Below are 27,768 nucleotides of genomic sequence, written 5' to 3'. Positions count from 1 at the left end.
GGAGGCCCCCGGGTTCACTCTCATCCTCTAAAGCAGTGCAGGAAGCTTTCAGGGAACAAAAGCCTCAGAGAGCAATTCTGTGTGGCCCCTGGCAAGGGCGGTGCAGTTCTGCCCTGGGCAAAGATAACCTGAGAATCAGGGCAATAGGCCCCTCCCCCTGAAGACAGCAAGAACTCTGAGCTAAGACCAAGTCTGGGGATCACTGACAACTGCAAAACTCCAGTGCTAGGGAAAACAGTACACAGAGTTCTCGGATTTTTCCCTGTAATTCTTTACCCTTTACATTTTAATTTTTGGTCTCTCTTTCCTTTTAAACTAAATTCTTATGTTTATCAACTCCTTTTTTTTGGGGGGGGGTCTTTTTTACCTTTCATTTTTACGGTTACATTCTATCATTTCATCGTATTTCATTTTATTTTTGGAGACATACGGTTTTCTTTCTTTATAATTTTGGGATGTAGTTCCTTCTAACAAACAGACCAAAATACACCCAAAATCTAGTGTATGGCGCTGTTCTCTTCACCTATCTAAATGCTGTCTTTTTTTTTTTTAATTTTCATTTTTACAGTTACATTCTATCCTTTCATTGCTTTTAATTTTATTTTCATACATCGATACGTCTTTCTTTCTTTACAACTAGATCTTTGGGATCTAGTTTTTCTAACAGAGCAAAATACACACAGGATCCAGTGTGTTCCTCTGTTCTGCTCACCGGTCTGATTACATTCTCTTTTTCAAAAATAGTTATTATTTTTTTTTTTTTGCTTTTTATTTTATTTTATTTTATTTTTTTGGTTTCGGGTCTCTTCTGATTTCTTTACTGTATATTTCTCCAAGGTCATTGTTGCTATTTTAATACTTTGCCCTCTCGTTGATCTATTCTTGTCTAGACAGAATGACAAGATGGAAAACCCATCTCAAAAAAGAGAACAAGAGGCAGTACTGACTGCCAGGGACCTAATCAGTATGGATATAAATGTCAGAACTAGAGTTCAGAATAACAATTATGAAGATACTAGCTGGGCTTGAAAACAACAGAGAGGACGTGAGAGAATCCCTTTTTGGAGAAATAAAAGAACTACAATCTCATCGAGTCAAAAATCAAAAAGACTATTAATGAGATGCAATCAAATGGAGGCTCTAACTGTTAGGATAAATGAAGAAGAACAGAGAATCAGTGATATAAAGGACAAAATGATGGAGAATAAAGAACCTGAGAAAAAAAGAGAGAAACAAATACTGGATCACAAGGGGAGAATCTGAGAGATAGCCTTGACCATAAAGCAAAAGCACATTAGAATAATTGGGGTCTCAGAAGAAGAGGAAAGAGATGAGGGGCAGAAGGTATATTGGAGCAAATTAAATCAGAGAACTTCCCTAATATGGGGAAGGAAGCAGGTGTTCAAGTCCAGGAGGCACAGAGAAACCCCCGCAAATCATTAAAACTAGGTCAGCACCTTGACGTATAATAGTGAAGCTTGCAAATTTCAGAGACAAAAAGAAAATCCTGAAAGCAGCTCAGGACAAGTCCATAATCTACAAGGGTAGAAACATTAGACTGGCCGCAGACCTATCCCCAGACACCTGGCAGGCCAGAAAGGACTGTCATGATATTTTCAGGGTGCTAAATGAGAAAAATATGCAGCCAAGAATACTCTGTCTAGCAGGGCTGTCATTCAAAATAGAAGGAGAGAGAAAGGGCTTCCAGGACCAACAGAATCGAAAAGAGTTTGTGATCATGAATCCAGCCCTGCAAGAAACATTAAAGGGCATCCCTTAAGTGATCCCAAGAGAGCCCAAACCAACACAGAGCAGAAAGGAACAGAGACAATCCACAGAAAGAGTGACTTTACAGGCAATCCAATTCCCTAAATTCCCTTCTTTCGATTGTTACTCTGAATGTAAGTGGGCTCAATGCCCCAGTCAAAAGACACAGGGTATCAGATTAGATTAACAAGCAAGACCCATCAATATGCTGTCTGTAAGAGACTCATTTTAGACCCAAAGATACCTCCAGGTGGAAAATGAGGGCATGGCAAACCATTTGTTATGCTAATGGGCATCAAAAGAACGCTGGGGTGGCAGTCCTTATATCAGACAGATTAGATTTTAAACCAAAGACAGTAATAAGAGATCATACTTAAAGGGTCTATCCAACAAGATGATCTAACAATTGTAAATATGTCTGCCCCTAACATGGGAGCAGCCAATTAAATAAACCAACTAAAAACAAAACTCAACACATCGACAATAATACAACAATAGTAGGAGACCTTAACACCCCACTCTTCATCTAAGCAGAAGTTCAACAAGGAAATAAGGGCTTTGAATGATGCACTGGACCAGGTGGACCTCACACATATATTCAGAGCATTCCATCCAAAAACAACAGAATACACATTTTTCACGAGTGCACATGGAACATTCTCGAGAAGAGATCACATACTGGGTCACAAATCAGGTCTCAACTGATAAAAAAAGACTGGGATCTGCATGTTTGCAGACCACATGCTTTGAAACTGGAACTCAATCACAATAGGAAATTTGGAAAGAACTCAAATACATGGAGGCTAAAGAGCATCCTACCAATGAATGAATGGGTCAACCAGGAAATTAAAGAAAAATTTTAAAAATTCATGGAAACAAATGAAAATGAAAACAGAACTCTTCCAAACTCTTGGGATGCAGCAAAGGTGGTTCTCAGAGGGGAGTCTATAGCAATACAAGTCTTTCTCAAGAAACAAGAAAGATCACAATACACAACCTAACCTTACACCTAAAGAAGCTGGAGAAAGAACAGCAATTAAGACTAACCCAGAGAGAGAATTACTAACAATTAGAGTAGAAATCAATGAAACAGAAACCAAAAGAACAGAACAGATCAATGAACCAGGAGCTGGTTCTTTCAAAGAATTAATAAGATCGACAAACTCCTGACCAGACTTATCAAAAAGAAAAAAGACTCAAATAAATAAAATGATGAATAAAAGAAGAGCGATCACAACCAATACCTAGAAATACAATTATAAGAACATATTATGAGAAACTATATGCCAACAATATCCATTTAATTGCCGATTCATGCAGATTATCATGGCAGGATTAATCATATTTTAAAAATTCTTTGGAAAGGAAAGCTTAAGACTGGTTTTTCTTACTCCTTGAAGCTGATGAGGCATAGATTGGTAAGTTCCTTGTTGCTCTTCTCAAAATTTCTTGTTGTCTTTCTTGGCTGAATGCCTTTTCATAACCCTCCTTTTCAGAACTGGACAAGTAGAATGCTGTGAAGGGGGATCCCAAAACCATAAGATACTTAGGAAACAACCTAATGAAATAGGCAAAGGATCAGCACTCAGAAAACTAGAACAATCATGAAAGAAATTGAGGCAGACACAAAGAAATGGAAAAATGTTCCATGCTCATGGACTGGAAGAACAAATGTTAAAATGTCTATGCTACCTAGAGTAATTTATACCTTCAATGCAATCTCTGTCAAAATACCACGGACTTTCTTCAGAGTTGGAACAAAAAACCCTAAGATCTGTATGGAACTAGAAAAGACCCCAAGTAGCCAAACAAACATTAAAAAAGAAAACCAAAGCTGGTAGCATCACAATTCTGGACTTCAAGCTCTATTACAAATTTGTAATCATCAAGAGAGTGGGGTACTGGCACAAAAATAGACCCACAGGTCAATGGAACAGAATAGAGAACCCAGAAGTGGACCCTCAATTCTATGGTCAACTAATCTTCAACAAAGCAGAAAAGAATATCTAATGGAAAAAAGACCATCTCTTCAACAAAGGGTGTTGGGAACACTGGACAGCCACATGCAGAAGAATGAAACTGGACCATTTTTTTACACCATACACAAAAATAGAGCCAAATTGGACGAAAGACCTAAATGTGAGACAGGAATCCATCAAAATGCTAGAGAAGAACACAGGCAACAACCTCTGTGACCTTGCTAGACACATCTCCAAAGGCAAGGGAAATAAACGCAAAAATGAACTACGGGGACTTCATCAAGATAAAAGGCTTTTGCACAGCAAAGGAAACAGCCAACAAAACTAAAGGCAAACTACAGAATGGGAGAAGATATTTGCAAATGTCTTATCAGCAAAAGGCTGGTATCCAAAATCTATCAAAAACTAATCAAACTCAACATCCAATGAACAAATAATCCCACCTTGAAATGGACAGAAGACACAAACAGGCATTTCTCATAAAAAGACGTACAAATGGCCAAAGACACATGAAAAAATGCTCTACATCACTCGGCATCAGGGAAACACAAATCAAAACCACACTGGGATACCACTACTTTATAGTCAGAATGGCTAAAATGAACAAGTTAGGGAATGACAAATGCTGGTGAGGAGGAGGAGAAAGGGAACTCTCTTACACTGTTGGTGGGAATGCAAGCTGGTACAGCTAGTCTGGTAAACTGTCTGGAGGTTCCTCAAAAAGTTGAAAATAGAGCTATTCTATGACCCAGTAGGGTCATAGGTATTTACCCCAAAAGATATAATGGAGTGCTCCGAAGGGAAGGGGCACCTGCACTCCAATGTTTAGAGCAGCTATGTCCACAATAGCCAAACTATGGAAAGAACCAAGATGTCCATCAGCAGATAAATAGATAAATAAGACGTGGTATGTATGTATGTATGTATGTGTGTGTGTTTATGTATGTATACATAAACACACACACACACACACATATAATGGAATACTACCCAGACATCAAAAAAATGAATCCTGCCATTTGCAAGAACATGGATGGAACCAGAGGATATTATGCTAAGTGAAATAAGTCAATCAGAGAAAGATGATCTCAGTCATATGTGGAATTTAAGAAACAAAACACAGGATCATGGGGGAAGCAAGGCAAAAATAAAACAAGATGAAATCAAAGAGGGAAACATAAGAGACTCAATCATAGGAAACTGAGGATTGTTGGAGAGGAGGAAGGTGTGGTGATGGGGTAACTGAGTGATGGACATTAAAGGAGGGCATGTGATATAATGAACATTGGGTATTATATAAGAATAATGAATCACTGAACTCTACCTCTGAAACTAATAATATACTATATTAATTAATTGAATTTAAATTAAAAATATATTGAAAAATAAAACCTTGTTCACACCCTCAAAAAATAAGTTTTAAACTAAGGAAACCAGTTTTATAAATAAAATATTAGGTAATGATTGAAATTATGATGAAATTATATACATTTGAAATATTTCCTTTTTTGTGTAGCTCTACATAGGTAATTATAACACCATATTTTATCTGTCTGCTGCAGCATTTGTCAATCTTGACTTTTTCAAGAAAAATGAAGGAAGTTTAATTTGCATAACGGGAGACAAATGTAAGATCTCTTTCCTGCTACTGTCATACACTTTTATTTCTATTTTTATGAATGAATAAAACATTAAATGAGATATTGTTGAAATTGGTTTGCCTTTAAGCAGCTGAGGTAACACTAAATAAGTTACTGCCATACTGTAAAAAAAAAAAAAAAATGAATTGCTATCACAGAAATGGGATAGGAATAGAAGATGCACAAGGAGGAAGAGCCAGACACAAGGCTAAAAAGACAGGCAAAGGTCAAATTTAGACCACTGCTAAGGAACTGGGACTTTATTCTAGACCACAAAGAACCATTTAAGAACTTTAACCAAAGGTGAAATAACCATCAAATTTAAATTTTAAATCCATAGACTGATAGTCACAGGTTATGTATTTAACTATATACTAGGTATAAAAAAAATATTCTTTTTTACAAATTTTTATGTGCATATAATTTCATTACAACAGATACGGAAGTATAGAATATATCAAACTAGTAAAAGTGATTAATTCTGGGGCAAAAAATGGAAATGATAATATTTGTAATTATTTTTCCTTTTCTAATATATATCTAGTACAAATAAAAATTAATTCAAACTAAAAATAAAATAATAGATTTTTTTTAAATCAGCACACATAAAATTCTTATTTTTTAGCTTGTTATCATCTTATAAACAGGCAATTCTAAACATTTATTTTTTTTAACTCATGCAGAAGTTTAACACCTCAAGACTCAAGAAAGTAGTTTGAAAACCTGTAAATCTCTGGTGGGGTGATCAAACACCCTTCCTGTATTGTATCAAAGACAAAAACTCGGCCACGACAAAGCACTGTAAGGTGAGATGGAGAATGTCCTTCGCTCTCTGGAAAAAGAAACAAAAACACAAACTAAATCTCTCAAAATTAAACAAGAGTAAAACTGCATAATTACATCCAATAGAAGAAAATAATCCTTGCCCCAATACTTCATATACTCATCAAACATATATCAATAATAAGGTGAAGGACTTTCAATCATGATATAAATATACACTCTTGAAAATGTCCATGTGAAACATCCAAAAACCTGTGGAGTTTCAAGGATTTGTACACCTTGGGATTTGTATAAATCCCAAACTACTGCAAGGCTTTCTAGTTTATTTATGGATAGGAATGACAAGGGAAAAAGGTAGCAAGGTATCCTGGAGAAGAACTCTCTGGGTTTATTTCAATGTTGATTGCTCATCAGATAATTGCAGTAGTAACTAGCTATGATTTCTAAATAAAATAGTTTTCAGTTGAGAAAGGGCATTGTTTGCCTGAGTAGTAAGGAGAATGCCTTTTGCCAAATCTAGCTTTACTTAAGGTTCTAATGATACCTGAGAAGCCACAGATAACTGATTCTATGATTCTTTGGGCATGCCTTAACTCCCCAAAAACTACTTCTGTACTGTAAATCTCAGACTATTCTGATTTAGCCTACTTTTTCACTTATTATTCCCTTTAACACAGGGCTTCTTATATGATCCCTGCTCTTATCCCTTCCATCTAAGAAAAAAGAAAAAGACAGAGAAGACATATACTACCAATGGAAGGAAATTTACTGGTTGATATTATGTACAAGGAACTATAGTAAATGTTTCATACACATTATCTCATGGAATCCATCAACTATCAAGGAAACACTATCTCCTGATAGCACTTTTTTTCTCTTATATCCTATTTCCTCAAGTCCTAGTAGGTGAGGTATGTATTTTCCTTGTTCTTCATGGCTACTTCCAAAATATTTCTTCCCTCTTCTCCTTCAAAAACCGCTGTATCTTTCTACATTTAATACTATATCCTTTTTGCTGTCATTTACTGACCACATCCTATTCAAAATCTAGGGCTGGAAAAGAAAAAAGAAAGTAAGACTGATGACAAAATAATCAACAGATGTTGGAAGGGTGGCATGACACAAGGGCATTACCTCAGGATGGGCCTATGTGGGGATATTTTAACACAAGGCTAAATGCAGTTAAGGAGTAAACCATAGAAATATCTGCAGGAAGAGAGTTTTAGGCAGAGGAAACAGCAAGTGCCAAGGCATTAAGACAAAATGAGATAGTTTGCTTTAAAAAAAAAAAAAGTCAGTACACTCATAGTAGAGACAGAAAAGGTTAGAATGGTAGACAAGCTTGGGCCAGCCTATACTGGCCACAGAAAGCATTTTCAATTTTAAATATGATGGGAAGGAAGCCTATGGAGGGTTTTAAGCAGGAGATTAATAATGCAATCTCATTAGTACTTTAAAAAGGTCACTCACACTGCTATATGGAGAAGAGATCATAAAAGGGAAGAGAATATACAGCAAGATCAGTTGGGAAGTAACTAAAGTAGTCCAGGTCAGAATGCTCTAAATGAAAAGTGACGGTGGCTTTAACTGGGGTGTGACACTTGAAGGAGACAAGAGGTCAATTTTTTTTTTTTTTTAAGATGAGAGATAATACAGGTCCCACAGAGGTGGGACCCAGTGCACCATACAGATGAGCTATCTTTACGAGTCAGAGCAGTTCATCCGTTTAAACAAGGGAAGACAAAGTATATGAACATACAACAATGTCTTGCAAGGGGGTTGCAGGATGAGAAAATATTTGAATGAGTATGTTTTCTATGACTGTTGTAACAAATTACCACTAATAACACAAATTTATTATCTTACAGGTCTGGGGACCAGAAGTCTGAAATGCATCTCAGTGGGCTAAAATGAAAGTGTCAACATGGCTGTGTTCCTTCTAGAAGCATTAAGTAGGAATCAATGTCCTTTGCTTTTCCAGCTTCTAGAAGCTGCCCACATTCCTGGATTCAGGGCTCTCTTCCTCCATTTCAAAGCCATCAACGGAGGATCACAACTTTTTATCAATTTGCTGCCATCAATTTAGTTTTCTCTTCTGCCTCTCTTTTCACTTAAAAGAACTCTTGTGATTCCTTTGTACCCACATGAATAATCCAGAATAATCTTCCCATGTCTAGGTCAACTGATTAATGACCTTAATTTCATCTGCAACCTTAACTCCCCTTTACTACGTAACCTAATACATTCAACAGGTTCCAAGGATTAGGAAACAACCATCTCTGGGGAGCTGGGGAGGCATTATTTTGCCTAACAGATAGGAGAGTAAATTTAATGATGGAAAGAGCTTTACATTTGATGAGAATAAGAGTTCATTAGCTGAGACTAAGGAAGGAGAAAGGTATGAAACAGTCTCTCTGGAAGGGAGAGAATAACCTGACAAAATAATATGACAAAGTCATGCTATGGATCCACTTGAGGTTTGTGAAGATTAAATGAGGTTTTCTGGTTTTCTCAGGCCAAGTAAATTGCTAGGGTAGGTATCTTTAATGTGTTGAGGTAAGACAGAAGATTAAAATTTAACAGTAATGAGGTGTGGGTAGAGTCGTGAGGGAGTCAATGGGCAAAAGTTTGAATGTGTATGCAAAGGAGGGATTACAGTGGAGAAGGACAGAGGTACAGACTGAGGGTAGAGGAGGGAGGAATGGAATTGTGAAGAACTGTAGCATAACTCAATTTAAGCACAATGTGGTCAAAGAAATATCTAAGGTAGACTTCAAAAGGAAAGGAGTTGTGAAGAAAAGGTAGAGAGCAGAATGAGATGCTTATAATTTCTATGTCAGAGGAGATGAGAGTTTCTTAATAACAAGTTCTAAGGCATGAGCGCAAGAGTGTGTGCTTGAGGAGGTACGGAGGTACAGATTACTAGAGGGAAAAAGTGAAGGAAAGGAGAGGTCATGGATCAACTACACCTGGAAGCTAAAGTCATCAAAAGGTGAATGAGGTAGTAATGGAAAGAAGGATAGTGGGACTGATGATAAAGCAATGGGGGGGGATATTAAATCCTACCTCTGAAACTAATAATACAGTATATGTTAATTAAATATGAATTTAAATTAAAAATTTTTTTACAAAGTAAAGGTCACTACCACAACGACAAGCAGTGGTGACATAACCTGATAGCTTTCCTTCTTTTAAGAGCTCAAACTCTAATAAAGAAGGAAAAGGGACAAGGGCGACCGGAAATAAAAAGGACACCAATATCTCTTACATACCATCTAGTACCAAAGCATGAGAAAAAATATACCCACCTGAGATGGTTATAGGGAATGCAGTAAGCTCAAAGAATAACCAAGTTCAGCAACAGTACCGTTCAGAAGGAAACAGGTACTTTCAAAGAAAAGGTTGAGGATATAAAGGGTTTTGCTGACCATGAGCTCCAAAAAGTACATTAGAAGACACTGGGAAAGGGAGGGAGGGTGGATCACATTTGTAGGAAACTTGGATCAAATCAAGCTATGCACAAATCCCTGAACCCAGATGTTAACAGACTACCTGAGAGGTTTGAACTGCTTGAGCAAAATGAGGTAAACAGGGTAAAAGAAATGACTGAATTAGCCTTAATAGTCTCTTAAGGGGTAAGTAAAAATAAAAATAGTTCTAACTATTGCGCCTCCTTAATGACACTATCCTCTTAGCCATAACAACTTACATGCTCCCTTCACATGCATAATCTCTTCGATTTTCTCTGTATCAAAGATAGATTCCATGGCCCAGCATTTTAATTTTTCTTGTAAAGCCCTTAAATTCTTCACTCTCTCCCTCTCCATCTGATTGCTGCTGAAGGAAAAAAACACAACATACCATCTAATCTCACTTTAAATTCATAAACAAACCATTTCAAATGGGCACTCAACACTGATCAGCTACCCTACATTCCCATAATACATTTGCTTCTCCCACTTTCCAAAATGACTGTCTTCTATTTTTTTTTAAGATTTTATTTAATTTTAAAGAAAGAGAGAGAGAGACCTGAGGGAGAGGCAGAGGGAGAGAGAGAACACCAAGCAGCTTCCATGCTGAGTGCAGAGCCAAACATGGGGCTCCATCCTATAACCCTGAGATGATGACCTGAGTGGAAACCAAGAGTCAGACGCGTAATCAACTGAGCCACCCAGGCAGCCTCCCAAAATGCCTAGTATTTTAAACCTTCCCCTTTCTTCTCAAATTTTCTACCCACCTAATGACCTCAGTTTTCATTTCACCAAGGAAAACACAAGGCATACATAGACGTCCTCACCTTCCCACAACAAAACTGGCCAATCTGTTTGCATCTCGATGCACACTTTTTGCATTCCTTCTCATCGTTGCTCCCAAAGACCAATTCTACTCTTGACTCTCTCGGCTCTTATCTTTTCAATGACTTTGGTTTTTCAATGACTTTTCAATGACTTCATTCTTTTCCCTGCTTTCTTTCTCTCCCATGTCATTCCTATTTTATAATATCACTAATTTTTTTAAAAAAAATAATTGAATATCTCCCACTGCACATGAAAACTTTCTGTAAGCTTTATTTATCAGTACTTATTTGGTTTGCTTTCATTTTCTCCAGTTGAGCTCCCTTACCCAACTTCCACTAAGACTGCTCTTGTCAGGGAAGATTCTGTCCCCATTATGTCAATAAATACAATAGTCACTCAATTTGTATCTCATCTGGCCTCTGGAGCATTCGATACACTTCCTTCTCTTGGCTTCTGGGAGGCCACTGCCCCTTTCTTTCTTCCCATCTGGGTCTTTTTTTGCTGTGTTCTCCTCTTCAGACTACCAAATACCCTATTTAATTGTGGTAATAATCAGTACAGCTTCTCCTGATAATCTTCACCTATATGTGTTACAAAAGTAACTTTAGCCACTCTTGGAGCCTTAAAAATGTTTTTGATGCCTACTAATGGTGATTCCTAAATCTTTACATGTAGTACTGAAATCTTTCCCAAACTCCAAACTTTGTATCTAACTACCTACTTGCATTTCCACTTTGATGTCTAAAAGGCATCTTAAATTCAACATGGCCTCAGGGACCTCCTAATTTCCTCCCTAAATATTTCCTCCCAAATTTTCCCCTCATGAACCAACACACCTATCTTATCATTACTCAAGCCAAATATCCTGAAGTCATCTCTGATTCCCCCTTTTCTCTCACATCTCACAACCAATCTATAAATAATTCTACTAAACTCAAATCCAAAATATACCCAGAATCTAACAACTTTTTACCAGCATCATGCTATCACCCTAGTTACAAGTCATTATTATGGCTCTCTTGGACTACTAAAACAATTTTCTAACTGATCTCCCTGCTTCTACTCTGATCTGTTTTCTAAAAATCTTATTCCTCAAACAGTGGTAGAATCATCTTTTGAAAACACAAATCTGATCACGTCACTTTCTTTCTCAAAACTATCTACTCGCATTTTAAATAAAAGCCAAAAACCTTAGTTGGCTTCCAAAGTACTATACAATCCAGCCTCTAATCAACACTCTAATCGTCCACTCTGCCTCCTGCTTACTCTGCCCCCATCCATATTCCCCTGTGAACATTCCAAGTTTATTCATGCCTACAGGATTCCTTCCTCAACACATGAAACAAAAAACTGAACTAGATAAAAACAAAAAGCAAAAAAACTGCTGGATCATCATATCATTCAGATCCTTAGAAAGGCTTTCTCTGATTACCTACTCTAAAATAGCCACCCAGTTACTCATGTTATTTGAATTCTCTATATAGTATTTATTACTGTTATTTTTTTGTTTAGTTATTCCCTCAGCTTTATCCCTATCTACACCTCTTAAGACACTTCACATGGTCTTAAGTATAAGAATATACTAGCCATGACAGCTTAAAGGACTACATTAAGAGACACGTTATTAGTGAATCTGCATTTTACACATTATAACTTAAAGGATTACCTTATCTAAGGACCTATGAAGTGATAAAGATTGAACTGAAAACCAAGTCTACTGATATTAGATCCTGATAGGCATATTTTTCTCTTTGCTACTGCTATTCTCCGTTTTCTCCTGCTCATCTTTTCTATTCATATTTGGGCATTTAGCAAACTTTATGCCATAAATACCCACATCCTTCACTTGTAATATCAAGATAAATATGAGTGAGTTTGAGGACACTAAATATCTCAAACATCTAATGAGGTTTATGAAGAGGAGTTGAGTTCTACATGAAAGTAAACTCATTCTTCCCACACTACAAGCAAAATTGGTTGTAGAAATTTTACTTTTAAATGAAATTTCAGGTAAGAAAAATATCCTTTCATAATTACATTCCACAGTAACTATAAACTATATTATTAAAATTCTAAAAAGAAAAAGATCCTGAAACAACCGGAAACCAGCACTTAAAACAGAATTTTCCATTTCAAGATACGCTGGTACACCAAGCAGAATTGGCCATTAAACTGGCAGTAGAAACAAACACTTTGATTAGTCTATCTGAACTCATATGTCTTCAAGAAGACTGATACCAGGCTCTCACCTTAGACTGCTCAAGGTGGAAGGGAGGGCATACTCACAAAGAAAAATGGGGCATGATAAACACAGACAAGCATAATCAAAAGGAGAATTCAAATATGGAGAGGTCAGAGACAGATCCAAATCATATGCTCCAGATTTCCTAATACCGATTAATTTAATTAATTAATTAATTAATTAATTTAAACCCTCAAATGACACAACTTAGGCTTCAGGTTTTATATATAACAATATAAGGTACAGTTTATAAAATCCATTCCCATAAATTATTTCTGACAAATCACAATGACTAAAAGGTTCACAGAAAGCCTCTGATTAGTCAAAATCCAGTAAAGAAATATTTGAAATAGTATGTTCCATAGTGGCATAGTAGAAACTGCAGCAAAACCACCCAAATCCCAATGCCTTTATCAGAAAAAAGCACTCAGGTTTTCCACTTACCAGTCCTAAAATAACTTTTAATTGAATCTCTAGAAATCCCTGGAATCCTGCAGGTAGAAAACAGCATTCGGAACTGATTCATATCTAGAGGAGTATTTCCACTTTTATCAACTGGTACTTTTTCTCTATTAAAACAAACAAAAAGTATTTTGATCAACAAGTCATTATAAAACTTATAAACCAAGTAGTCACAACTGTAGTATACTCAAACAAGTAAATAAGTTTTCTCAATATTTTGCCACCTGAAACTTAGGTAAATCTGTTACAAAATTCACACAACTGTCCTTACTTTCTTAGTAGCTGCCAGTAGTTCAAGTTATGCCAAAGATATATACTTCCTCTTTCCAAATGAGTGCCTTCCTTCGGAGGCCAGTAGTGTTCAAAGTAAAGTCCAGGACCAGCAAAATTGACATTTAGTTGTGATGGTAAACGAACATTCAGATAGGCAAAATTCAGCCACCATTCTTCCAGCTAAAAGAAATTAAGAACATCAACCTAATGAAACTTGAATGTGTAACTGCAGGAAGAAAAAAAAAAAGCTGTTATTTGTTCTTTTCTCTTTACTGCTAACACTTAACATGTTTTCTTACCCATATCCAATTGTACACGGGCAACAGATTTTATTATAATTAATTTTACCTCAGTAAGTTTGTTTTAAAAACAAAAAAATAAAACATTTTCTTGTTTTAAAATCAACTTATATTTTGAGAAATGCTTTTGTGATCATTTCTTTCTTCTGAAATTGTAGGATCTCAATACTATTCAGTTTAACTACATTACCAAAAACAGGCAACAAGAAAGCACTGAAAAGGCATCTTTTCAGACAAAAAATTGGAGTCACAAATACCAAAGTACTTAGGTTTGTTTTCTCAGAGCACCTAGGTACAATATATATAAAACAAACCTTCACTTCATTGTAAAAAATATTAGGGCATTTGCAATTTTCCTTTTCCAAGAGAAAACTAAAATACTAAATCAGAAATATAAAACCTTTTCAGTACACTTAAAACTAACCTAGATTTTTCACAGACAGTGCTGTGTCCCTCTTTCACAATATGCAATTGAATTTCAAGCATAAGTAAGCAGATCTCATCAAATTATCTGGAGTTATTTCTTAAGAAACTGATGTTATAAACTATAATCAATTATTCAGAAAAATAAATAAGCAAAAAGGACACAGACTTCTTTCCCTTTACCCTGATTTAATTAAAAAATCGCTCAAGATTGAGAATAAAAGAATCTGGAAGTATAAAATTTTATTATTCCATTATAGGTATCAATGACTAATGAAAAGATCAGCTTACTTTTTATTTCTAAAGCTTAAAGATAATTACAATCATTATTTCTAGATTAAAGCAATGTTTTTTAAATATGAAAACTTACCCTCTGGTTCATATTACAGAAGTAGTTAGGCTGAAGAAATCAAAGATTCCTTGTAGAAAATTATTGCTTGCCTCAGTAATTATTATACCAACATCTCCCCTTCAATCTATCTAACTGAAAGATGTAATACTGATAACCATTCTTCAATTTTGTAATGGTCCTTTCTCTCCCATACGATGTTTAAATATTTGTATGCCACCTATGTGATAAGTCTATTTTTAGTGTCTGGAGGTTTTTTAGGCTAGGCTTACCTGAACAAAATGTTTCTCACAAGCAAGGTCTACAGATCACTTTTACCAGAACCACATGGGACAGTTGTTAAAACAAGGGTTTCTGGGCCCCCATTCAGAATCACTGGTCCTAGGAAATCTGTATTTTGACAAGACAGGATCTCACACATAACACTCAAAACTCCCTGGAGCTAAACAATTCATTAGTTCTTTTGGATGACTGTGACAATGACTGCAAGGATATTTACACTAATAATTTTAAAATGAAAGCTACTGACATTTTTATTTTTCATTCTTTAAATATCATCAATTTTCTAATTATAAGTACAATAACATAAATACCCAATTTCTTTTTCCTTTTGCCCTTTCCAGTAATTTCTGGTGCAGTTTCATTCCAATACCATCTTGAAATTTTTGAACAATTCCTTCAGTTTTTTTATATTCTTCTTTATTTGCAAACGGCTTTACTATAAGGAAAAAATATGCATTTAAATATTTAGACATCAAGTAGCACAAACTTATCTCCATCATTACACAAATACTGAGATTCAATTATGTATGCCTTAATTATCACAGCAGTCCAATAAATTGTAATAGATTTTACAACATGAAAATGATTGAAAAGCAACACTGCAAAATGCTGTAAAAAATTAAACAGTGGATACTGTGTAATCTGATAAACATTTTCTGAAAAATTATTTTAAAATCATTCTGGATAATGAAATTAAAATGATAAAGACAGGACTATCACCTAGGTATTGGTCCAACAGAAAAGTAAATCCTGTTTAGCCATGAATAAAATTAAGGCTTCTTTCCACTAATGTTCAGAGCCTTGAACATCATGTATGTAAATGCAATATATATGTAAATTTAAGTATAAAGCCTGCCCAGAGCCAATAATGGTTTCTTCCCAAAAAAAAAAAAAAAAACAAACAAAAAACAAGGGTGGGGAGAGAGTCCCTAGTCCATGAAAATGAAAATCTATTGTTTAATATCTTCCTTCTGTTTTGTCTCTTCAAAGTACTATCTTTTTCTTTTAGAGATTTATTTATTTAGAGCAAGAATGAGAGAGCACAAGCAGCAGGAGCCACAGAGGGAGGGAGAGAGAAGCAGGCTCCCTGAGATCATGACCTGAGCCAAAGGCAGACACTTAACCAACTGAGACATCCAGGTGCCCCCCTTCAACATACTATCTTAAAGTCAATTTAAATAGCTATATTTAGAAAAAGTACAAGCAAAATGAATAATCAAAAGAGTGAATAATCAGTAAATTTAAAAAAAGAAACTAGAATTCCCAGATAAAAATAAATGAAGAAAAAGAAAAAAAGAAAAAAAATATCAGATGACTTTCAGTTAAACAAAGTGAACTAAATGCATACATTTATCTCTAATACTTCTAGAAGCTTACTAAAATGACAGTAATTAAAAAGGCATAAATCTAGAAGAACAAAGAATATGAATGTAGACGGCAGCAGACTAGTTAAGCTACCATTTCACAAATTAGAAATCAGATGAGAAAATGGTGACTGAATCTGTAGAAAGAAGAAAGTTAATATCTAAAACCTGGAGAGTGGAAGGTACCTACCCTACCAGGTAGGGTAAGGTGCACACCAAGAAGTCAGCCAGTTTCTGCAGTAGAACCCCAAAAAGGTTCAAGAATTCAAGGTAAATGGACTTCCACAGGGGGCAAAGAGACTGAAAACAGGTTGCTTATAAGTGTTCAGAAGGAGCATACAACCACCCCATCTACACCCACCCCTGCAAATCTTTCTCCATTCTGGATAGCCAGGCAATTTCCTACCAATGCCAGGAGAAACTAGAGGTCTAATCTTAAGGAGAAATTAAACCAGCAAGCAAGCAGTATACACAGATCCTAATCCATACTGAAAAAAAGACTCTTATTAAAGTGTACACCCAGAACAATGAGCCCTCCAGCCTCCTTCCCCTCCTTAGCTGCCAAAACACTAGACATCAGGCTCATGCCTTCTAAACAAAAGAGGATTCTTCTCTGGGGAAACAGATCAGTCTAAGTGAAAGTATTACTGATATCTGGGCATGGCAAGTGGAACTGCTAGATCTCAGAAACAAGGTTCACTAGAAGGCCCACTGGGAAAGCCCCTATCCATGCACACAGAGCTCTCAATCAGCTTTTTAGGGCATAAGTCTTTTTTTTTTTTTTTTAAGATTTTATTTATTCATGAGAGACACAGAGAGAGAGGCATGGACACAGGCAGAGAGAGACACAGTCAGGCTTCAGGGAGCCTGATGCGGACCTTGATCCCAGGACCCGGGATCACACTCTGAGCCAAAGGCAGCTGCTCAACCAATGAGTCACCCAGGCATCTCTTAGAACCTAACTCTCAAAAATGAATGACAAATGATTGTCAGATACTTGAGAAAAGCCTCTCACATGACAATCAAAGAGCAGAATAAGCAGAAATAGGATTGGTGGTACAAAAGAGTAAACAGATTAGAAGGAAAGGCACTAATAATGAGGGAAATAATTTTTTAATTAAAAGCTCAGTCCAGAATGCTCCAGATCCAATAAATATGATTCCAGAAAGAGAAGGCAAAAGGAAGAGAACACTATCCAAGAAACAATATTTTTAAAATGTCCTAGAACTGAATAACATGAATTTTTAAACTTAAAAGAACCTACTGTATATTCAGAGAAATAAATGAAAAAATCTATACACTAAGGAACATCAAGAAATTCAGATGGTAGGAATGAAGAAAAAGGTTTCCAAACATATCCAGAATGTAAAAAACAAGTCACAAAGGATCGAACAAAGGGGCATCTCAGGATGAACTCCTCAGGAGGAACAATACCTTCAAAACTCTTAAGAAAACTCATTTCCAATCCAGAAGACTCTATACCCAGCCATACAACCAAGTATGAGGGAAGAATAAATGTTTAGGTTTTACATTCTTTCCTCCCCAGAAACTTTTATCAAGCAGCTACTAAAGATGTACTTCACAAATACAGGTGAAAAGACAAATAAAAAGAAAGACAACCAGGAAATCCAAGATTCCAAGGGGAGAGGGGTAAAAAGAACTGTCAGAGACAGGGAAGGAAAGCTCCAGGATTAGCAGTGGTCCAGCCAACTCAAGAAAAGTACACACTACTTGGAGCAAGAGGGAAGAGGGCCCCAGGAGGGATGTTCCCAAGAAATGAAAATGAAAGAATAGCTTATGTATATAAAGTATGTATATGTACATATGTATGTATCATATATAATGTATATAATGTAGTCAGGGACTTTCAGTATACTGAAGTATTTGGGAGTGAATTCTTAAGGATACAAAGCAAAGTAAGCAAATATCAAATGAGCAAAACAAAACAAACACGCAAAGAGGCAACCAAAGTACACTGAATGGTTCTCTTGTGAATAACTGCATAACAATAAACCCTAAATGGTTGAGTAAATTAACTCTGGTACATATTGATTTAAATCAAGTGAAACCTGGAATTAAATCAGGTGAATACTAATTTAATCCCAAATGGTGATTTTGTACAACTATACTGAAAGAATGAAAAGGAAAATATCATTATGATGGATTGCCTATACGTTGAGTGTGAACAGGGGGAAGCTTAAAGGTGTGAAAGACCTAATCCTCATCTTTTTAGGAACAAATTTATAATATCTACAATTTACAAAACCCTAAGAAATAGTAGTATTAAAGTGTTACTTTAAATCCAGAGATAAACAATACAAACAAAAGATAAACTACTTGAAAATATTTGCCTGAGGGAGTGGGATTGGGGTGGCAGTACTGAATAAGGCAGAGGCCTACTACTTTTATAATTACAAACTTAATAGTACTATGTGGTTTTTTAAACTACAGAAAAAATTACTTGAGAAATAAAGACAGAAAAGTTCTGGACATTTTAAAATGTTTTTTGTTTGTTTTTTGTTTGGGCGAGGAGTGGCAGAGGGAGATAGAGAATCTTAAGCAGGCTCCATAACCAGCTCGGAGCCCAGTGCAAGGCTCTATCTCAAGACTCTGAGATCCTGACCTGAGCCCAAATCAAGAGTTGGATTCTTAACTGACTGAGCCAGCCAGGTGCCCCAAGTTCTGGACATTTTAAGGATATTTTAATTATCAAGAGCCTAAAGGAAAAAGCAATTAGACCCTCATCAACTTCTAATAATTTCATAGTTTTCTATGTTGCTAATAATATTAACATATACTAAAAGATTACAAACATACCTGATTCAAGGTATTTTTTTAATGATTCTTCAAGTGAAGGAACAGGCAGAGATGGAAGAGAATCCTGGTACTGAAATGTTCGTTCTTCAGCTGATTTAGCCAACTGATTTTCCATGATGCGATCACAACAGGAAAACTAAAGAAAAAGCCCTCAGAGTTTTAATCTCATAAATATTCTTATATATGCCAGCTCCAATTCACTAAATCATTATTTAGGGACCCCAGTATATCCAGAATTTGGTACTAGTTCTTAAGGAATTCAAGGAATTCATAAACTTGTCAGAGAAAATAACCTGGGGAAAAAAAAGAAAAGAAAAAGAGTGTAGTCTCCAAGTGCTGGAACTCAAGGAGTCATGAGTGGGAATAGCGTAATTATGATTTATTGAGTGCTTAGTATTTGTTGAGTAGTACAACAAGTGTTATAGAAGATATTTATCTAATCTTCGTATTATCTCTGCCTCTTGGTATTCACCTCCATTTTATATGAAGAAATCAAACCTCAAGAGATTTAGCAACTTGCCGGAGGTCAAACCCACAACTCTGATCACAATCTTCACCCTACACAAAAGCTAGGTGAGAGTGAGGAAACTCCCAGTAGGTCTAAATGGGTAGGTAGAATTCAGATGTGTAGAAAAGTATGAAAGCGGAAAGAGAGAACTCTCAAGAGTAAAGTATGAAGAGCAGTATAAGACTCATCCAGCTGTAGAATATCACAGAATACATAAATCACATGACAAGCTGCTGTAGCCTACTTATGCAGGTTTGAGGCTTACACAGAATGGTTTCAAGTATCCCGAAGCAATCTAAAACATTTGCCACAAATTTATTTTCTTCAGAGAAATCAAACTAACCCAAAATGTGAATGAGGGATACAAATGATGAACAGAAAATGAGATTTCTCAAAGACGTCTTTAAAAACTAAGTTATATATTATAATGGCAACCGAGAAATCAAGGAACATTAATAGGAATTATCTATCCTTGCAAATACCACTTTTTAAATTAAAATAGCAAAGTCAGGCAACCTGGGTGGCTCAGCGGTTTAGCGCTGCCTTCAGCCCAGGACGTGATCCTGGAGACCCCGGGATCCAGTCCCACGTAGGGCTCCCTGCGTGGAGCCTGCTTCTCCCTCTGCCTGTGTCTCTGCCTCTCCCTCTCTCTCTCTCTCTCTCTTTCTCTGTCTCTCTGTGTGTGTGTGTGTGTCTCATGAATAAATAAATAAAATCTTTAAAAAAAATAGCAAAGTCAAACAAAATATTTCACTCACAGGTTACAGAATAAAACTTTACCAAAAGCAAGGGTAGTGGTAAAGATTATCAGCCAATTTGTTTTCCCCTTTTTTCTTAACAAAATCCTGACTTTCAACTGATGTAAAGCCACACAGTTTTATCTTTCCTACCCTGCCCTGGACCTCACTCGGTATGACTCTGTAATGTGTCACCTCCGGGTCATGCCCCCATAAAGGACTAGCTACATGTATCCCCCTGTGCTTTCTCTCCTTCACACTGCCTAACAGGACCACCTGAAGCAGCACCTTGCAACTGTTTATGGAAGCTATGTATGGCGGTTGTCAGAATCTTCCTACTAGTCCTAGCCTCCTCCATCTAGAAGTATGAAAAAAACACTTTTATTCACGTTATTGTATTTTGGGCTTTGTTAGGGTATAAGAGTTTAACCTACATCACTGTTATATATTTTTTTTAATTTTATAAATTAATTTTTATTGGTGTTCAATTTACCAACATACAGAATAACACCCAGTGCTCATCCCGTCAAGTGTACCCCTCAGTGCCCGTCACCCATTCACCCCCACCCCCCGCCCTCCTCCCCCTCCACCACCCCTAGTTCATTTCCCAGAGTTAGAAGTCTTTATGTTCTGTCTCCCTTTCTGATATTTCTCACACATTTCTTCTCCCTTCCCTTATATTCCCTTTCACTATTATTCATATTCCCCAAATGAATGAGAACATACACTGTTTGTCCTTCTCCGGTTACTGTGGCCAAGTTCAAAAAGGGTGTTGCCTGAGTTCTCCTCTGGGATTTTGATGGAATCTTGTCTCACATTTAGATCTTTCATCTATTTTGAGTTTATCTTTGTGTATGGTGCAAGAGAGTGGTCCAGTTTCATTCTTCTGCATGTGGATGTCCAATTTTCCCAGCACCATTTATTGAAGAGACTGTCTTTCTTCCAGTGGATCGTCTTTCCTCCTTTATCGTATATTAGTTGAGCATAAAGTTCAGGGTCCACTTCTGGGTTCTCTGTTCTGTTCCACTGATCTATGTGTCTGTTTTTGTGCCAGTACCACACTGTCTTGATGACCACAGCTTTGTAGTACAACCTGAAATCTGGCATTGTGATGCCCCCAGCTATGGTTTTCTTTTTTTAAAATTCCCCTGGCTGTTTGGGGTCTTTTCTGATTCCACACAAATCTTAAAATAATTTGTTCTAAGTCTCTGAAGAAAGTCCATGGTATTTTGATAGGGATTGCATTATACGTGTAAATTGCCCTGGGTAACATTGACATTTTCACAATATTAATTCTGCCAATCCATGAGCATGGAATATTTTTCCATCTCTTTGTGTCTTCCTCAATTTCTTTCAGAAGTGTTCTATAGTTTTTAGGGTATATTTTGAGAACCATTTGAATGGTAGATGGTTCTCCAACCTTTTATTTTCAGGTTGTAGGTGTCTTCTGTCTAAAATGAGTCTCTTGTAGACAGCAAATAGATGGGTCCTGCTTTTTTATCCAGTCTGAAACCCTGCGCCTTTTGATGGGGTCATTAAGCCCATTCACGTTCAGAGTTACTATTGACAGATATGAGTTTAGTGTCATCATGATATCTGTTTAGTCCTTGTTTTTGTGGATTGTTCCACTGAACTTCTTCTTAAAGGGGAGTTTTAAGAGTCCCCCTTAAAATTTCTTGCAGAGCTGGTTTGGAGGTCACATATTCTTTCAGTTCCTGCCTGTCTTGGAAGCTCTTTATCTCTCCTTCCATTTTGAATGAGAGCCTTGCTTGATAAAGTATTCTTGGTTGCATGTTCTTCTCATTTAGGACCCTGAATATATCCTGCCAGCCCTTTCTGGCCTGCCACGTCTCTGTGGAGAGGTCTGCTGTTACCCTAATATTCCTCCCCATGAAAGTCAGGGACTTCTTGTCTCTTGCTGCTTTAAGGATCTTCTCTTTATCTTTGGAATTTGCAAGCTTCACTATTAGATGTCGAGGTGTTGAACGGTTTTTATTGATTTTAGGGGGGGATCTCTCTATTTCCTGGATCTGAATGCCTGTTTCCCTTCCCAGATTGGGAAAGTTTTCAGCTAGGATTTGTTCAAATACATATTCTGGCCCTCTGTCCCTTTCGGCGCCCTCGGGAACCCCAATTAAACGTAGGTTTTTCTTCCTCAGACTGTCATTTATTTGCCTTAATCTGTCTTCATGGTCCCTTAATTGATTGTCTCTTTTTTCCTCAGTTTCCCTCTTTGCCATTAACTTGTCTTCTATGTCACTCACTCGTTCTTCCACCTCGTTAACCCTCGTCGTTAGGACTTCTAGTTTGGATTGCATCTCATTCAATTGATTTTTAATTTCTGCCTGATTGGATCTAAATTCTGCAGTCATGAAGTCTCGTGAGTCCTTAATGCTGTTTTCTAGAGCCACCAGTAGCTGTAGAATAGTGCTTCTGAATTGGCTTTCTGACATTGAATTGTAATCCAGATTTTGTAACTCTGTGGGAGAGAGGGCTGTTTCTGATTCTTTCTTTTGAGGTGAAGTTTTCCTTCTAGTCATTTTGCTCAGTGCAGAGTGGCGAAAAACAAGTTGTATTGGAACACGGGGGAGTATCACTGGTCCGTCCAGCTGGTCTTCTGGGGGAGGGGCCTGTTGTGCTGATTCTCAGGTGTTAGCACTTGGGGGAGCTGCTCTGCCCCTGCCTGCTGCTGGGCTCAGCGGGGGTTGTTTACCCCGTGGGGCCCCAGGAGGAACAGCAGCAGTTGCTATGGCAACTCTGGAAGCCTGGATTTAGCCTCCGCAGGAACTACGGGGCTCGGGCTCTCGGTTCTCTGTCCACAGGGCCTGGAGGCTCCGGGGCGGGGCCGCTGATCTGCTCAGCTCGGGGCAGGAGCGTCCTTGCTGTCCTGGGCCCTCCCGGCCTTTGCCGGTCCCGGGGAAGGCCGGATCCTGGGCTGTGTCCCGGCGCCCTGTGCTCCGGGGCCTGCGCTGTTGGATTCGCGCTCCCGCCCTGCAGCCCCCTCCGTGGAGCCGCTCCCGAGCCCCTCCGAGCTGCTCCGGTCGGTCCCGCCGTGCGCGCTGCAGCCCTTAGGGAGCTCGGAGCACTCTCCAGGGGCGCAGGTGTCTGTTAGTGTCCCCGGGAGCCCGAGGGCATCCCCGCTCTCCTGGGTCCTGCTCCAACTCCCTGCGAGCCCCTTTCCGCCCGCCCGGGAAGGTTGGTGCAGCTCCTGCTTCTCCGGGACGGGGCTCTCCTGTCCTGGGGACACTCGCCCCGGCCTCAGCCCGGCTCCTCGCGGGGCCCCTCCCCCTCGGAGGCCTTTTGTTCCTTTATTTCTTTTTCCCCGTCTTCCTACCTTGATAGAAGCGCGGACTCTTCTCACTGTAGCGTTCCAGCTGGTCTCTCTTTACATCTCAGGCCGAATTCGTAAATTTTCAGGATGGTTTGAAGGTTATCTAGGTAATTTGGTGGGGACAGGCGATTTGGGGACCCTGCTCTTCCGCCATCTTGCCCCTCCCCCTACATCACTGTTATAAAGAGATAGCCCAAAAATAAGGTACAACATATCCAATGACTTGGGCTATACTTTATCTTGACATTCCACAAATATTAGCTTTAGACCTAATAGAAATGTAGATACGGTTCCAAATACCAACTCCACCAGAAGTTGGCTGTAGATGACTCAGGGAAATTAAAAGCACGAAAAGGACTGAAGGCACTGTCTGGCTATGAAGATACAGGTGGCCCTACAGAACTGAGAAAGCCTGCAGCTGGAACCCAGTGAGGAAATGGGAACAATTCCATCCTACAATTCCAAGAAAATGAATTCTGCCAACAACCTCAAAAGCCTAGAGGTGGATTCTTCTCCAGAGTCTCCAGCAACTGCAGAACTCCAGAAACCTTTATTTCAGCTTTGTGAGATGCTAAGCGGAGTACCCAGCTAAACCTACCTGGACTTCGGATCTACAGAAGCTTTGAGATAACCAATTTGTGATTTTTTTTTTTGAACTGTTTAGTCTGTGATAAATTGTTAAGTCAGGAATAAGAATCTAAATACACATGCATAGAAGAGATATGCTGTTCGTTGTGTATCTTCCTGTTACCTAACTGATTCAACAAAACTGATGCCAAGACTACCAATCCCATACCTACTAGTCTTAACTCATCAAAAGGTACACACTGAAAATATGAACTACCAGACTCCTTCAGGGCTGAGTGTTCAAAACTCTCAACCGCGAACATTAAATACTTCCAAAAGAACCTACATAGGCATTAATAAAATGATGATACTGGAATTAATTATAGTAGGCTTCCTCAAGGTAAGAAAATGTAAACCCCAAGCGGAAAAGAGAACCAAAAATTAAAAAAAAAAAAAAAAAACCAACAACAACCAACCAACCATACTGTCACCTACCGGTACACCCAGATGAGCAGTTGAGGACCGCCAGGAGCCTGCTGCAACAACTCTGCTTTGAGAACGCAAAGAGGTTTGAACCAGGCTGGCGACTGCGGGAAGGAAAACAAGCATCACAACTGCGCGGGGGGGGGGGGGGGGGGGGGGGAGACATTTTTTAACAAAAACTGGTGAAGGAACGTGGAGCACAAACCAACCTCGGGACCGGGAAGCCGCAAGTCTTAAACCGTTGGGAATCACAGCCAACAGACGCAAACAGTTCATCTGCTAAACAGCTGGCTCATAATTACTCCAGGGTTAACCGGGTTTCGGGCAAGCACACTCTCATTAGACAAAGTGCCTCCCAAGGGCGGGTCCCAGGGCAAGGAGTGGGGGCGCAGAGCGCCAAGTGAGCTCGCACTCCTCCCACCACACACCGAGAGCGGCTCGGCACACTCACGAGGCCACCAAGGGAGAGGACTCTACCTCAGCAGCACTAGGGGTCAGCCCAGGGGCCCAGCCTCAGGGGTACGGCTCCCGCCCGCTGGAAGACGCCTGACGACACCACGCTCCCGCCGGGTCCCGGCACTCCCACCGTCCTACGCTATTTTAACTTCATTCTACGCCACTTAACTTTCCCCCACCATCACTGAGAGCTCGGGGAGGAAGGGAGCGCTGCCCGGTGGAGCCCGCGGGTCCTCACCGCTGACGCTTCGCCTACTCCGCCGCAGCCCACCGCCGCACAGGCAGGCTTCTCCGCCGCAGCCGAGGAGCGGGAATTGGACGGAAAGCCGCGAGGGTCCCGCCCCGCAGTCACCCGGGAACGAAGATTGGACGGAAAGCCGCGAGGGTCCCGCCCCGCAGTCACCCGGGAACGAAGATTGGACGGAAAGCCGCGAGGGCCCCGCCCCGCAGTCACCCGGGAACGAAGATTGGATGGAAAGCCGCGAGGGCCCCGCCCACTACTTGAAGCCGGGGGGACGGGCTGGGCCTGAGCTCAGGGAGGACCGAGCCCTGCCTCCCGTGGGCGTCCTCTTCGGGGAGGTCGATTCTGGGCTGCGCCCCTGGGAGACGCTTCCCGGACGCCCGAGGAAAGGCCCAGTTCCTGCTGCGCAGCAGTTAACTGCTTGCTGCACGCGCAGCGCAGCGCAGCGCCGGGCCGGGGAGAGCGCCGAGGCTCGGGTCCCGCCGTGCTCCACCCACGCGCGTACGCTTAACTCTGTGGGACCGATCCAGGAACTGATGGCTCGGGCTCGTTTTCACCCGATTTGTGCAAGACTCGGCACTCTGTTTCCCTTCCTCTTCTAGCCCCGGCTCCGGCTCATTAGCCACTCCTCCCCCTTACCTGTGAGAGTTTTTTTGCAGCCCCCAAGCAAGATTTTACACCAATGCCTCGAAAGGAATTTAGTTCGCCCTGTGTCTTGGCAAGAGAGCGGTGGCCTCAGAGATGTCTATTTAATCCCTTTCCCTTTATGCCGCTGAGACTGAAGTTGGCCCCGTGTAGATAGTGCGGGAGCGCTCTGCAGCATCCCTGGCTTCCCGCCCTTCTACAGTCCTTCTTGATGCCCACGTTCCGTGAAGCCGCGAGGGATGCTCACCCCACAAGCGTGGGGTTGATCTGGTGTCTTTTACTATAGCGCCAAAAAAATGGGAGTTTCTGACCGAGTGGAGCTACACAAGTTCAAGACGATCATAATCTAATTAGTTTCGCAGGCTAAAGCAAAATATACTGTTTCAGTTTTCATTTTAAATACATTGTTTCCTTTTTATGGACGAAAAGACCTATAGTTTACTCTGGCTCTGAACCAGACGCCATTCATAAAGAACCAGATTTCAGATAAACATGTCATTTACAGGTCCCAGCCCTTTATCTGTCTTCCCTAACTCCCTTGTTAGTTAAATCTGAACAGAATTGAAGCCCTGCACAGCTGAATATGCACTTGGTGTGACTATTGATCAGTTTCCTAAAAAAACCATTAATGCGTTTGATTACAGTACAGCAGCTCTCTTGTTGAAGGTGTTGCATAATACATGACAGACACACTTTTTTTTAAAGATTTTATTTATTTATTCATGAGAGAGAGAGAGAGAGAGAGGCAGAGACACAGGCAGAGGGAGAAGCAGGCTCCACGCAGGGAGCCGACACGGGACTCGACACACTCGACACACCCCGGGGCCGAAGGCGGCGCTAACCGCTGGGCCACCTGGGCTGCCCGACAGACACACTTTTCTAAGAAGAGTTCTGAATTCTGAAATATGCCAGGCCAAGGTTTCAGATACGGAATTGTAAATTTGTAGTAGTTATTTCTGAAGCTGCAATAAAGAACATTTCTCATAGTATGGAAATGTGTCCTGGGTAATGTTAAAATTCGCTTACAAGATAGTATTCTTAATAATTTTTTTTAATTTTTAATTTTTATTTATTTATGACAGTCACACAGATAGAGAGAGAGAGAGAGGCAGAGACACAGGCAGAGGGAGAAGCAGGCTCCATGCACCGGGAGCCTGATGTGGGATTCGATCCCGGGTCTCCAGGATCGCGCCCTGGGCCAAAGGCAGGCGCCAAACCGCTGCGCCACCCAGGGATCCCAAGATAGTATTCTTAAACAGAATAATAAAATACTGCTCAAAAGCCTTCACTGAATTTTTCTTCTTCCTAATGGGTTTTGGCACCTCTTAAAAAGTTTGTACATGTCTAATGCCCATTGGTGGCATAGAATTTAGGATCTCTTATCTTCACTGTCTTTATCCTACTCTTAATATTGATTTAAAGGGAAGCAAAACATTTCTGTAAAGATTCCTGGATTCTTGAAAGGGGAAAAAAAATGTGGGCTCATTGAAAATTACAGGAACAGAGACTTGAGTGTGCAGGGGGAAAAAATGCAATCTTTTAAAACATGTTTACTGGCAATTGTATATACCCATAATCCTAAAAAACACATAAGTGATTTTTCTTCAAAATGTATAATATATATTTTAATGGCAGATTCCAAATTATGTTCTGCTCAGATTAAACTTGAATTACTTTGCATTTTCTAGAATGATGTGGGCAATATACTGGCTGATGAGGAAGATGCTTCAGTTACATAACGTACATCGATAACAAGAAGTCTCAAGAGTTAAAACTGATCACGAATCAAAATATTTTTCTGGGGCATCCTGGGTGGCTCAGC

At 39.3% G+C, this 27,768-nt stretch overlaps 1 protein-coding gene across 2 annotated transcripts in view; it reads right to left on the bottom strand.

Moving 5' to 3' along the window:
* CROT (carnitine O-octanoyltransferase) overlaps positions 1-25,364 on the bottom strand; it is a 72,403-nt gene extending 47,039 nt beyond the window's left edge. The window contains exons 1-7 of one of the 2 annotated variants that reach the window (XM_055307456.1): positions 25,299-25,364; positions 24,617-24,708; positions 18,979-19,114; positions 15,109-15,233; positions 13,443-13,624; positions 13,154-13,278; positions 6,110-6,218 (exon numbers count right to left, since the gene is read on the bottom strand). In XM_055307456.1, coding sequence (XP_055163431.1) covers positions 6,110-6,218; positions 13,154-13,278; positions 13,443-13,624; positions 15,109-15,233; positions 18,979-19,093 — 656 coding nt within the window. In that variant the 5' untranslated portion in view covers positions 19,094-19,114; positions 24,617-24,708; positions 25,299-25,364. Of the gene's footprint in view, positions 1-6,109; positions 6,219-13,153; positions 13,279-13,442; positions 13,625-15,108; positions 15,234-18,978; positions 19,115-24,616; positions 24,709-24,813; positions 24,922-25,298 lie in introns of those variants that run through there. The other variant, XM_055307455.1, reaches the window with a different exon arrangement.
* Between the last annotated feature and the right edge of the window lie 2,404 nt (positions 25,365-27,768).

The sequence above is a fragment of the Nyctereutes procyonoides genome, unplaced genomic scaffold (assembly GCF_905146905.1).
Source record: "Nyctereutes procyonoides isolate TBG_1078 unplaced genomic scaffold, NYPRO_anot_genome, whole genome shotgun sequence".
Lineage (NCBI taxonomy): Eukaryota > Metazoa > Chordata > Mammalia > Carnivora > Canidae > Nyctereutes > Nyctereutes procyonoides.
The sequence above is the reverse complement of the archived record's forward strand: the minus strand, read 5'-3'. Positions and strand labels throughout refer to the sequence as shown.